This window comes from Typopeltis vanoorti, chromosome 9 (assembly GCF_054136105.1).
Source record: "Typopeltis vanoorti isolate ZY-2024b chromosome 9, IOZ_Tvanoo_1.0, whole genome shotgun sequence".
Classification (NCBI taxonomy): Eukaryota; Metazoa; Arthropoda; class Arachnida; order Uropygi; family Thelyphonidae; genus Typopeltis; species Typopeltis vanoorti.
Window position 1 is genome coordinate 45,772,457 of NC_143557.1, and position 14,111 is coordinate 45,786,567.

General features: G+C 37.5%; 1 protein-coding gene across 3 annotated transcripts in view; it reads right to left on the reverse strand.

Annotated features, from left to right (window-relative positions):
- The window catches only part of LOC150103013 (DNA-dependent protein kinase catalytic subunit-like), an 847,149-nt gene that overhangs the window by 332,871 nt on the left and 500,167 nt on the right, over positions 1-14,111 (reverse strand). For all 3 annotated transcript variants that reach the window (XM_090397444.1, XM_090397443.1, XM_090397442.1), the window contains exon 35: positions 9,043-9,141. In XM_090397444.1, coding sequence (XP_090253570.1) covers positions 9,043-9,141 — 99 coding nt within the window. The remainder of the gene's footprint in view (positions 1-9,042; positions 9,142-14,111) is intronic.

Genomic DNA, 14,111 nt, shown 5'->3' on the forward strand with positions numbered 1-14,111 from the left:
CCCTTGCAGCTGTAAGCTGTCCTACTTCGGCCAAACAGGCAGGACAGCAAATATCAGAATTTCAGAACACAAGGACTACATCCGGTTTCACCAATACAGCCACTCTGGTCTTGCTGACCATGCGCTGGATACCTGCCATAGAATACGGTGGAAAAAAGCCAGGATAATACACCGTAGCAAATACAGATATGAAAGGCTTTTCATAGAATCAGCTTCAGCCTTAAGAAACGAGCCAAAATTCAACAAATTTGGCTGCATGAGACTTCCTCAAATTTGGGAAACCTACATCAGAAGACCTTCAGTCCAATCGCCCAAGAATACCAACATTGCCTGCTAGAGGGCACCATCAGGACTTTAGGAGAAATAATAGCTTCATACTTCTTGCTCATTTATTGTTTTGCTGTGCCTGCGTACACGTATCTTGTACCTAGTTCTTGAAAATGGCAGCGTGACATTGCTGAAATATAGAAATATATTAAAATTTATTTTAATGTATATCCTAGTACGTTGTAATTTCCTGAAATAATATAGTGAAAATGCATAACCAACGTCTAAGCCTTTCCACGAGAACCTCAACCACATTGTTAAATCTAAGTGTCAGTTCTGGTTAGTCCCAAGGAGATAAAAAGAGGGAAAATAGTTCCATTGCATAAAGGAGTCTCCAAGACTGATGCAGCAAATTATCGACCAATCAGCATATCAGGAGTTGTTGTCAAGGTACTAAATTCAAGAGCAAAATTCAGGAATGAATAGATGGAAATGGGATACTGTATAGGGGCAACATGGTTTTGTGAAGGGTAGGACATACCTCAGTAATTTGCTCACGTTTTATAATACAATAACAGCTGAGTTGGATAAAGGTAATGGGTTTACAGTGATACTGCTGGACTTAGCAAAAGCCTTTGACATGATACCAAATGGAATTCTAATCAGCAAACTGCAGCACATAGGGATGGATATAGGGTTGGTGAGATGGATAAGAGGATGGTTGATGGAGAGTTATCAGAGAGTAGTTTATTCAGGAGTAGAGTCCAGAAGAAGACCTGTGACTAGTGGTGTGCTGCAGGACTCTCTTTTTGGGCCACTAGTGTTAGGAAATGATCTGAAAGGAAATGTTCAATTGTTTGCTGATGTTGAAAAGTTAGGTAGAGCAATAGTTAATACAGATGATAGTGAAATTTTCTAGGATGATTTGGACAAAACTGGCAAATCTGGGAAAAAGGAGAATGGATCTCAATTTAATGTTGCAAAGTGTAAAGTTATTCATTTTGGAGTGAAAAGATTACCAGCTGCATTTCACATTGGGGGAACTATACTCCAGGAAATTGATGAAGCCAGAGATTTGGGAGTGTTAGTGAATAGGCAATTAGAGTTAAGAGAACACACAACAAAAATGGCTAAAGCAGCTCTTCAGATTACTTGGTTACTGAAGAATACTTTGACAAGCAGAGACAAGCAGGTTATTATTCCTCTTCATCAAACCTTGATAAGACCCTATCTTGACTAATGCATGCAGATCTGGTCACCAGGGTTTCTTGGCAATGAGGAAAAGGTGGAGAGGATCTAGAGGTAAGTGACCAAGATGGTAGCTGGTGGATGGAATGAACCTTATGAGAATAGGTTGAAGTTTTGTAGGTTACAGAAACTGGCTGGTTGATAGGTGGAAAAGAGGCAATATGATTGAGACATACAAATTAATGAAGGGTTTTTGCAAGATTAATTCAGAGGAAATTTTTCAGAATAGATCAGGTGGTGGGAGAATTAGGGGCCATTCTTTGAAACTGAGTAAGAGTACATTTCCCAAGGGTATTAGAACTAGGTTTTTTGCATGGAGAGTGGTGAATGAGTAGAATAGGTTCACAGAATCTGTTGTGGGTGTCATGATTGTGAATGAATTCAAAGCAAAGTATGATAGATACTGTGCAAATGTTGGATAGTGCTTGATATGATGTTTAGAGCTCCCTCGATGAATCTAAGAACCCAGTGGAGTAGCCTGTAATAATTATTATTATTATTATTATTATTATTATTCAGGCCTCCAAGGAGTCAAAAGACTCATCGAGGCAGGTCCTTCCTAAGACATAAAGTCTGTCAAGACTCATCGAGGGGAGGTCCCCCCCTGAGAAACACAAAGTTTATCATACCACTCTTTAAAGTCACTGACCGTTCTCGCTCCCACCACTCCATCAGGCAATGCATTCCACGGCTCAACCACCCTCCACACAAAGAAACCACTCCTTACCCTCTTGCTCACAGTTTCCTTTCGTAACTTCCAGGGATGGCCTCTTGTCATCACTCCTTCCCGCTGATCAACCAAGTGAAAGAACTCCCCAGTGTCAACCCTGTAACCACCTCTCAACAGTTTAAAAGTCTCAATCATATCACCTCTCCTTCTTCTATCTGCCAAACTCTGCAGTCCACATTCTCTCAGCCGATCCTCATAACTATCATTGTACAGTCCTGAAACCATCTTTGTCATCCGTCTTTGTATCCTTTCAACAGTTAATTTATCCCCTTCAAATCCTGGGGACCAAATCTGAGAACAATAGTCCAAGTGTGGTCTGATCAGAGACTTATACAACGGAATGATAACCCTCTTATCTCTGCAGGTCAGTGTCCTTCTCATAATAGCAGCAATCCTCTGTGTTACCTTCACCACCTTTGCAATATGTCCCCTAAACTTCAGCTTTCTATCAATCATCAACCCCAGATCTCTTGTCTCCCCTACTTCCTCCAGTATAACTCCTCCCATAGAGTATGCAGCATCCCGTCGATGTTTCCCAAACCTCAAGACCTTACATTTTGCTGCATTAAACCACTAACCCCCATTCATTTGCCCATCTATCTAGCTTATTTAAATCCTCTTGCAGGGCTACCACATCTGCGCTATTACTAATAATCCTTCCCAGCTTCGCATCATCCGCAAACAACTGAATATCCCCGTGCAATCCACTGGCTATGTCATTGACATAAAGGTTAAACAATATAGGTCCTAGTACTGAGCCCTGTGGGACCCCACTTGTAACCCTCTGCCTCCTGGAAACTGCTCCACCATACACAACTCTCTGATACCTATCAGACAGCCAATCCTGAATCCAGTTGACCAATCTGACATCCAGACCCATGTGCTGCAACTTAAATATCAGCTTATCAAGTGGCACCCTGTCAAATGCCTTCGCCAAGTCTAAGAAAATTGCAGTATATGCCTTTCCCTCATCTAATGCTCTTGTAACTTTATTATAAAAGGCTAGCATATTGCTAAAACAAGAGCGTCCTTTCACAAATCCATGTTGATTCTCACAGATAACATTACCCTCATCTGCCCAATGCTGTACACGGTCCCTCACTACTTTCTCCAAGATCTTAACAACTACTGATGACACACAGACTGGCCTATAATTAGACACTTCCAGTCTGTTACCACCCTTATGCAATGGCACTATCTTACCTTCCTTCCATTCCCTGGGCACCTTTGCCAAAGCCAGACTTTCATTGTAAAGCCACGTTAAAGGCACTGTCAATTCCCTAGCACATTCTCTCAAAACTCGTGGTGAAACACCATCCAGTCCCACAGCTTTACTGACATCCAGAGTACTCAGTATCTGAAACACACTTTCCTCCTGTACCTCCAGACCTCGTACCAGTCCTATCCCTCTAGCATTAAAACTGACTCCTCTAGGATGAAATACTCCAATAAAGTGTTCATTGAACAATTCCACTATGTCCTCTGCATCAGTCACTCTATTCCCATTTTTATCCCACAATATCATTCTTCCACAGTCATTTCTCCTCCTACTGGCCACATAGCTAAAAAATTCCCTAGGATTTTCTTTGGATCTTAGGGCCAATCTCCTCTCATATTCCAGTTTCGCTTTCCTTACCACACGAGTCACTCTTCTGGCCTGTGTCTTATATTCTTCACCCATCCTCTCTTCACCTGTCTCCTTATATCTCTTCCATAGCCTCTTTTCGCATGCAGTTCCTGTTTAATGTTGTTTGTCATCCACTTTACTCCAAATTGCGCCCTCTTCTTCACTCGTGGTATACAACTTACCATTGCTGATAACAAATATTCTTTCACAATTTCCCACGCACTGGTGATATCCCGGCCGTCCAATTCCTCCCTCCATGAAACTTCCCGAAGTTGACGTCTAAGACTATTATAATCACCTGCCTTATAATTCCACATAAGTTCCCGTCTCTTTGATACTCCTGCATGTCTATTCATTTTCCATGTCAACACCATATGGTCACTCTCTCCAACTGGTGGGAGAGACGTCAACTCAGTTATTATCAACTCTTCTGATGCTATAACCAAATCCAAAATTTTTGAACCTCTTGTTCCCTCTGTTACATGTTGCCTAAGACATTTGTCCCTCAAGAATTCTAGAAATTCCATTCCCCTATTGTTACATGCATGTTCCTCTCTCCAATTTATACTACTGAAGTTAAAATCTTCCATAACAATCATTCTTCTTGCACTTGCCAAACTTAGCAGTCTAAACATCTCCTGGTCCCCATCCTCTGTGCTCCTGGGTCTGTAGCAACACCCCACTAAATATCCTGTCTTGCCTACCTCTAGCTCACACCATACGCTCTCAAAATCATTTGTCTCACTTCCTTCCAAATTCTCCACTCTTAGAGGACATAGGTCATCACTTATCATAAGCAGCACCCCACCACCATGCTTTCCCCTCCTATCCTGACGAAAAATGCTATACCCAGCGACTTCTATTCCTATTTTTATATCCTCTTCTGTCAACCACGTCTCAGTGATCGCAATAATTTTTGGCCAGGCTGATGCTATCTGCGCCACCAATTCCTCTCCCTTATTCCGGATACTCCTGGCATTAGTATACAGCATATAAATGCCATTGTTTCTATACCCAGCCTTATCCCTTCTAGACTCCACTGGGCTCAGTGTTACCTGACATTGTCTCCCTTCTCCCAAGTATCCATTCCCACAAGAGGCCACCCCTGCTATCATCCTCCCTGGGACACACTGACTTGTTCAGAACAGCAATCTCTCCAGATGCCTACGCCCTTCCTCATTCAAATGTAAACGGTCTCTCGCATACAACTCCTCTCTTTCCTCAAACGCACTCCAAGCATCCACATATACCAGTCCTCTCTTGTCACACATTCTCGCTATTATGCCATTCAATATCACCGCTCTTCTGCTCAGCTCATCATTATCATACCTAGGCAACACGCACACTATTTTTCCTCTCTCTGTCTTCTTCCGTACAGTCTCAAGCAAAAATCTCATATCTCTCGCTGCCCGACTTACATTACCACTCAAGTCATTCGTTCCTACCATCACAATCATCTCATCCACCCTTTCACCTCTCTTAATTGCCATAGCCACCCTTTCTATTGTTCCTCCTGGCAAACACTCCTCACGCATCCTATCTTGAACACCAGGGATCATTGAGTCGCCATACATTATACCTCTTACCATTCCCTCGCTCCTATTGTTTCCATTCTCTCCTCTTCTTTCATTCCCATACCTCTCTCTTCTACTGTTTCCATTCTCTCCTCTTCTAGCACTCCCATACATCTCTCTCATTCCCTCTCTCCTACTGTTTCCATTTTCTCCACTTCTAACACTTCCATATCCCTCTCTCATTCTGTCTCTCCTACTACTGTTTCCATCCTCTCGTCTTCTAGCATTCCCATACCTCTCTCTCATTCCATCTCTCCTACCGTTTCCATTCTCTCCTCTTCTAGCACTTCCATATCTCTCTCTCATTCCGTCTCTCCTACTGTTTCCATCCTCTCGTCTGCTAGCATTCCCATACCTCTCTCTCATTCCCTCTCTTCTACTGTTTCCATTCTCTCCTCTTCTAGCACCCCCATACCTCTCACTCATACTCCTTAAATTCTCTCTCTCTCCTACTCTGATTTGCCTTGCATTTATCTCTTCCATTTTCCTAATCTTATCTTTCATACTTCTGCTCTCATTCACTAGACATTCCACCTCCTCTTTCAACTCATCTATCTCCCTCTGCAGGTCAGTCACTCTTAATCTAAATTCACTCTCCCATACAAAACCATCTCCTAAACTTCCACAGTCACTCACACCTTCCACACTATCAACTATTATTTTCTCATTCGCTCCTATCATACTACTTGTCTTCCTATTCTCCGTTCCTGGAGCAACAAAGTCGGATATCGATATATCTAATGTATTTATTTCCTCCAACTGCCTGCATTTGGCGCACATACGCTCTCCACTCTCTTTAACAAGCCACATATGTAATTCCCGAGAAGCATACATGCTGCAAGTACTGCATGCCACAAAGTCCTTTATGATATTGCTAATAATTGAGTTTTTAAATGGCGGAGGACTTGGCGTTACGCCACTTGCGACTGCTGCTGAATCCACCATCATTCCTTACTGCTGAGTAGCGTAATCTTTAATAATTATTCAATTAATAAATAAGAGGGGAAAAAATTACAAACATCAGAACATTTAAAGTACTAAATATAATTAAATAAACGAAATATAACTAAATACAGTAACTTAGCTTCGTTTTGTCTTCCACCGTTACGCGTTCGATTCCGACGGTACCAACATATATTGTATCGCGACAGCAACTAACTTCCAAAAAAACAACCACTGAAGTACACTAGCTGTTTTGGAAAAATGTGGAGAAAGGAGCAAAGTTAATAATAATGTTAAGTAAATGTAGAATTTCAATATTTCAGTTCAGGAGATGGAAATGTCTTCATGAACACCATGTTTCAACATAAAGATTAAAAAATTCACATGGAGAGAACACACAAGTGTCTTCTTTAGCATCTCATTGTCAAGTTGTGTCTTTATTGTGATTCAATAAATATATGCAATGACTTTGAAATAGAAAATAATCAAGATTTAGTTCTGAACAGAATAAAAATGCACACAGTATTAAAAAAAAATATATGAAAGTTTTAAAAATAAACAATCTCGAGAAGCTATCAGAGGAAAGTATGACTCAAACTGACAAATATTAATAGGGGGGGGGGGGAAGAAAGTATTTGAAAATGAGAACCAATCCTTCAAAACACAGGCAAAAATCTGAATGAAATGTCAACAGTAGGGTGGCATCTGATGATTGTTTTCAGGGAAAAAAACAATGCTAAAAATAAATTTTATGAGTCATAGAGAAAATATCTTATAGGATGTTTCTGTTAAGTAACTGAGAAGGTGCAGTGAAAGAATATAGTAAAAGTTGTGAAAACACTAAGCAATGTGTAAAAGTAGTTGAACAGAAGTCAAGAGAAGAAGATGGATATCATAAAGTTGACAAAGTATTCTTGGCAGCTACTGAAGATGCTTAGTAATGGAGTCAAGTGAATCAGAAAAGAATTGCAAATGATAAAGTTGTTTGAAAGGTGAAATGGAAATATTCAAGAATAATGCAATCAGGAACATATATCAATACAAAAAAGAGAAAAATCACTAGAATCTGAAATGTGCAAGGCAGTTGATGTGCATAATTATTGTTAAATCTGACAATACTAAAGCTATAACCAATAATTGAATTTCGAAAAAAAAAAAAAAAAAAGAAAGAAAGAAAAAAATATTGATAGGATCTAGCAATAATTCAAACAGCTATGTAGTACATTGTGCTATCACTCTGTGAGGATTGTAAGGATATAAAACAAAAAGTTATGATAAATTCTTCCCCATTGCTCTCATAACTGGAGAATTTTTAACAAAGAGATTAACTACTTGCTAGAGTTTAATAAATTTGGTAATTAAAAAGCTTTAATAAATCATAGGGGAAAGAGAGAGAGAGAGAGATGTATGTAGCAGAGTAGAGTAAAGTAACCTCCTGTGATGAGCCCTTAGACTTCTTGGAGGTATTACACAATAATAATAATAATATCTCAAGATCACTTCCTAATTCTTTGTTTGTGAAATGATTTGCAAATCACTTGCAAATTCAAATACTAGGTAATTTCATAGGAAGTATATTATGAGATCCAGAGGACATAAATAGTGGAAGCAAATTTTAGTACTATAAGTAGTGGAAAAAGAAAGAAAGAAACAGACTGAACACATCATGATTTCAAAACATGCCATGTCTCTGAAAAATGGATAGTTAAGTATCATTTTCCCCTTTTTTTAATGATAATTCCACCTATGAATAGCTGTAAACATATAAGATATTTAATAATGTGTGTTGGCAAAAGACTCATATATTCTGTAAAACCCTGACAGATTCTAGAGAGCAAACATGATACTTTTTTCAAAATACTACAGATCTCCAATAAATAGGATGATAATTCACACTGGGTAATGAAACTCCTTTTGTTACCTGAAGATATTTTCCAACATCTATTCCATTGGGAGAGCATCATCGTTATTAAACAAAACCAGAGAGTTGCAGCACTTAATGCAAATGCAGTAAGCTAATTTACACTACTCAATAATACAGCATCCACCATGTGCAATACACCATCCACTTTGCAAAACACAGTGTTACTTGCACATATTCTCCAGCTGGTATGTCTATAAATTAAAGATACCAAGAAATTATTTATATATTTATATAATTTCTTGGTATCTTTAATTTATAGTATAACCAAATGGAAAAACTTCCAACAGCTACTATGTCTGTTTTGCAGAAGGGAAAATCCCAAATTACTGGGAGGGAAAAAAGCCTATAAGACCAGCTGACCCACCACTATGATTCAAGCCCAGTGTGACATGAATATGAATTACCAGGTTTTTTTTTTTTTAATAAATTAAGGTACAGTTCTTAGGAAACAGAAACATTATTATTCAGCATAAAGAATGCTCCCAGTCTATGCACACACACATGCATGAAGTATAAGTGAAAATAAATTAAAATATAATTTTGAAATATAAAATTGTATATAAAAATATTCATTTTTTTTTAATATCAGGCTTTTAATTTTATATACCTATGTGTTACATAACTTAGGTATATATATATATATATATATATATATAACATAGGAATATATAACTACAGATTACTACATAAAATATAGCTATAAGTGAAAAAAATAAAGAAAGAAATATACTTCTAAAAACGTTTGAAGGCAAAGAGATGTATAATAAATAGATCTGTCAAAATCTTTTTGTACTATGCTCAGTAATGACAATTCTTCAGTTAGTTGATTCTAAAAAAGAAAAAAAGGAAGAAAGAAAAAATTAAGAAATGCTATTAACCACTGTAAACATTGTTTACTCATTTTTATATCATTTTAAGTATTCACAAAGACATATTATAGTAAAAGTGTCAAATTATGATAAAATGATGAAACCATATCATCTCTAATTAAAACCAGAGAATCTAGAACTAGAATTAAAATTTTTGCTGGACACTGGTAAGTTTCAAAAACACATGCACATTTCCATTTAAATAGGAGGATTTGTGAGTCTATAAAACTTTGCAATATTTATGCAAAGTCCATTAATAAGTTCACAGTAAAAAATAACCAGAATTAGCCATTTTAACAAACTATTTAAAAAATGTGATAATTTAAATCACTTTGCTCAAGTTGCAGTCCAAACCTCTCCTGTGAACTGCTTTTACTTGAACAGCAAAGAGCAAAATAACAACTATGCATAATGCAAGTAACAAGCCTGAGAAAAATAATTATGAATGGCAGATGATGGCAAAATGACCATTAATAGGATTTTGGAATTATTAATGAGAATCTTGTTAGTGTAATTCATGTTGGTCAGAGTGAAGTTCAAAACTCCAGGAATGAGGAGAATATTAGAGGAACTAGGATTGCATGAACATGTGTAGGAAATGTGAATTATGCAAAAGATGGTAATAAGGATATCAGAACAGATGATATATTGATGTACACTGATGTCAAAAAGTGAAAAATAGACTAATTTTTATCTGTATATGAAAAAAGTTTCATGACTACAGCCTAATGTAGACATATATTTATTGATATAATACTAATAAATTATTCATGACTTATTTTTCACGGTATTAACAACACTACAAACACTTTTAACAACAAAGATGTTTTATTAACGCTAATATTTCGCTGATTTTCAACTCAGCATCATCAGAGCACAACGCACATGTAAACGCGACAGTGAGTGAGTGAAACAATATAATTGCAAAAGACAAAAGATCTAAAGTCCTAGATGGAGGAAAACGAATGTGCTATTTAGGAGTCATTATAGATCTGAAAGATTATTTTTTGAGTCTGCAATGGCTTTGAAGAATTCTCCCAACCTTAACAAATATGGTTGCATTAATTTGCCAAAAATTTGGGAGACGGTTATCCTAAGAATAACTCCTGGATAACTGCTGTTTTTTTTTGTATTTTTTTCGTTAGAGGGCGCCAAAATAGGACTTTAGATCTTTTGTCTTTTGCAATTATATTGTTTCACTCACTCACTGTCACGTTTACATGTGTGTTATGCTCTGATGATGCTGAGTTGAAAATCAGCAAAATATTAGCGTTAATAAAACATCTTTGTTGTTAAAAGTGTTTGTAGTGTTGTTAATACTGTGAAAAATAAGTCATGAATAACCATCAACACCTAAGCTTATCTGTTAGACTAATAAATTATATTACATAAAAAATGTGTTATAAATTTCATACAAATTAAATTGTAATATGTTTCTGGCAAAAGTTAAAAATTTCCTAAAGACGTAGTTAAGGAATTAATGTCCAGTGCTTAGAGGAAACTATGCGGAGACATTTCAGTATGGAATATATCCACCCCAAACTGAGATGCAGCTCTCAGAATGTTCTTGAGGCAAGCAAACTGGCCCACTCCTCCTTGAAAGTAATGATAAAGTCTTGTTTGTTTTTTGGAGGGAGGGAATTTCGAGCAACAATGTGTCTCCCTATTGTGTCCCAAATATGTTCTATGGGGGTTAAGATCTGAGAATCATGCTGGCAACTCGATTTGATTAATATCCTTGGTCTCCAGAAGTATCTCCACTGCTCATGTATGATGTGGTGGCAATGTCATCCATAAATATGAATTCTTTGCCTACAGCACAATGGAACAATTGAACATAATGCTGAAGAAGTTTGCTGCAATATCATTTAATAGTGAACGATATTGCAACAAACAATATAGTAGCTCGGTGTATCCATTAAGCATAATGTCTCCCAGCACTGCCATATCTATCTCCTTCTAGAACATTCTTGCAATGGTAAGCAATCTACCACTTTCACAGCAGATCAAGCGTCATATAGGAAGAAAAACTAAATGGCTCTCATCGGTAAAGAGTATGTAGTGTCGTATCCAGTTTTTATGGATGCAATACCACTGAAAATATACTCTTTAATGAGATAAAGAGGTGAAGCCAGTTTGTCATGATATCTGTGTACCTGTGCTTGAACAGAGCTGACTTATAAGCTGATCTGCCATTGCATCAATTACGTTTTGCTATTATAATCAAAAATCTGTCATCATGCTCCATGGTAGAGCTAATATACCCCCATTTTGCTAGACTGACTGTGAAGTGATCACCTGAGTTATAGCTTATCTTGGGAAATGTCTGGAATACAATGCTCTGTGAGATTTCAAACTCTCTGACAATATCAGTAATTCTGTAGCCTTCTTCAAGATTTCCAATAATTCTTCCCCATGTGACAATCATGTAAATGATATCTTTGAGACATCACAAGACATCCAAGTTTGCAACTTTATTCCTTCACAAAAAAAGATCTTCCTTCATACACAATTACCTTAGCAAAGCCTAGTGCCTTTTATCCTGTTGAATACCGCCATGTGACCTCTTTGCACGTGATTCAAAAATCTGATGTATAACTGCTTTCTAAATTGAAATCGTTCAAAATCATCAGTTACATAAATCTGAATTTGCAGTTGAAATCCTTAGAAATAGTGTTCGTCCCTATGTTTTGGTCACCGGTGTATATATGCGGTATGAATAGCTTCTAGCAGAGCTGTGTGAGAAAAAGGGATGCGGGTTGTTGATGTGTGGAATGCATTTGAGGGGTGAATGGAATTATATAAAAGAAATGGATTATATTTCAATGGATTTGGTATGAACCAAATGGAGAGATTACTGCTAGAAGGAAGTGCAACAAGTGATGAGAAGGTATCAGTGGTGATTGAGTGGGATAGTGGACAAAGTTCATGTGAACAGAGATGAGAGTGATATGAAAGATGAGCATATGAAAAGGAATGCAAGTTGAACGGGGAAACAGGACAGAGTAATATGGTGTATAGAGAGTGAATCTGGGAAGCAGGCATGTATAGGGATGGTCAGCATATGAATGAGATGGCTTGAGATGCATGGGGAATAGTTAAGACTGGAGAGATATATGGAACAAAAAGGTAAGAGTGAGCTAACAGGAGCAAGTGTAGTGAAGTCACAAAATAGGAGTTACATGGGTAGGGCTGGTTACAGTTCAAGGGATGGACAGTTATGCTTATTTATGAGTGCTAGAAGTATCAGAAATAAGGGAGATAAAATTGATGTGATGATTGAATTTATGCGTCCAAAAATAGTTGGAATAAGGGAACCACATTTGGATAAGAATGATAACATAATAAAAATAGAAAGAAATGGAATGATACAATGTTTCTCATAAGGACAGAAAGTGCAAGAAGGAAGAATGGGGGTGGAGTGCCACTGATGACAGCAGGGGAAATATGTCTGCAGAAGGTAGAAATATGAGAGGAAAATAGCAGCAATGGTTTTGAAGCAGTATGTTGAGTTGGAGATTGAGAAGAAGATATATTTAATTGGCTTATGGCATCACTTAATTAAATATCTCATCTTCTCAATCTCGAACTCAAACATACTGCTTCAAAACCACTGCTGCTATTTTCCTCTCATATTTCTACCTTCTGCAGACATATTCCCCCTACTATCATCAGTGGCACTACCCCCCCCCCCCTCCTTCCTTCTTGCGCTTTCTGTCCATATGAGACAGTGAAGTGATCACTTGAGACTAGGGATATGGGTAGACAGCTGAGCATAGTGAAGTAGAGAAGGGTGATCATTAAGGTGATTTTAATTATGGCAGTAGTGTCAAAAATTGATTGAAATGAACAGACAGCATAATGGAATAAGGAAGATTAATTTCAAGAGTTTTAGATCAAGTTCATATCACTGAACAATGTGATTCTGAACGGAGCAACTAATATTCGCCCATTTTGATAGAGTGACTGTGAAGTGATCACCTGAGTTATAGCTGGGCATATGAGAACTGTGAAGAAGGGATATATGTGGAACTATAGAGCTAGTAATTATGAAAAGCTCAGAAGACAACTAGAAGTTATAGCAGGAAATAGGATCTGTGTGGACAGGAGACACATGATGTTTGGGCATTGATCAAGAGTTATTTTACAGCATCAATATCTGAGTGTATTCCGAAAGTGAAATGGATAAATGAAAGGGATTAAACATGAAATCTTGGAAGAAGAAGAGGCACTTTAGAGGCAACACAAAGTGAATGTTGGTAATAATCACTTGCATGAAGAGTATAAAGGGCAAGATAGGAAAGGGACTCAAAATCTTAATGAGTTATTTTGATATGTGGCATGTAAAAGAAAGAATGACTATGGAAGGATGATGATGTTGTATATTGGTAACTGGTGCAGAGGATATATACAGCTGAAGTATTCATTAAACACATTTTCATGGTATTTCATCCTTGAAGACAACATCATGAGAAGTTTGAGTGTAGAGGGTATGGTGGAAGAGGGACTGACAGTGAGTGAACAACAGGCATATGAGAAATTAAGTAAATCTGATGTATAAAGATAGGACTTGACAAACATCACCACATCTTGGCACACCTGTTTAACTTGAATTTTGCAATAAGGTTAGTCCCAAAGGAGTGGAAAGTGGAAACAATTGTTCAGTTTACAAAGCAGCAGATAAGACTGAAACTACAAATTATAGGCCAATCTGTGCATCTAAAGTTGTTGTTAAGGTGTTCAAAAGATTGTCGAAGATTAGGATTCAGAACAGGGTTGGAAAAAACAGTACTCTCTATAATGGTTAGCACTGGTTTGTGAGAGGAAGTTCATGTTCTAGAAATCTGCTTATTTATTACAATGAGACAAATTCACTAGATAAAGAACTTGTACATACAATGACTAACTTAAATTTTTCAAAGACCTTCGT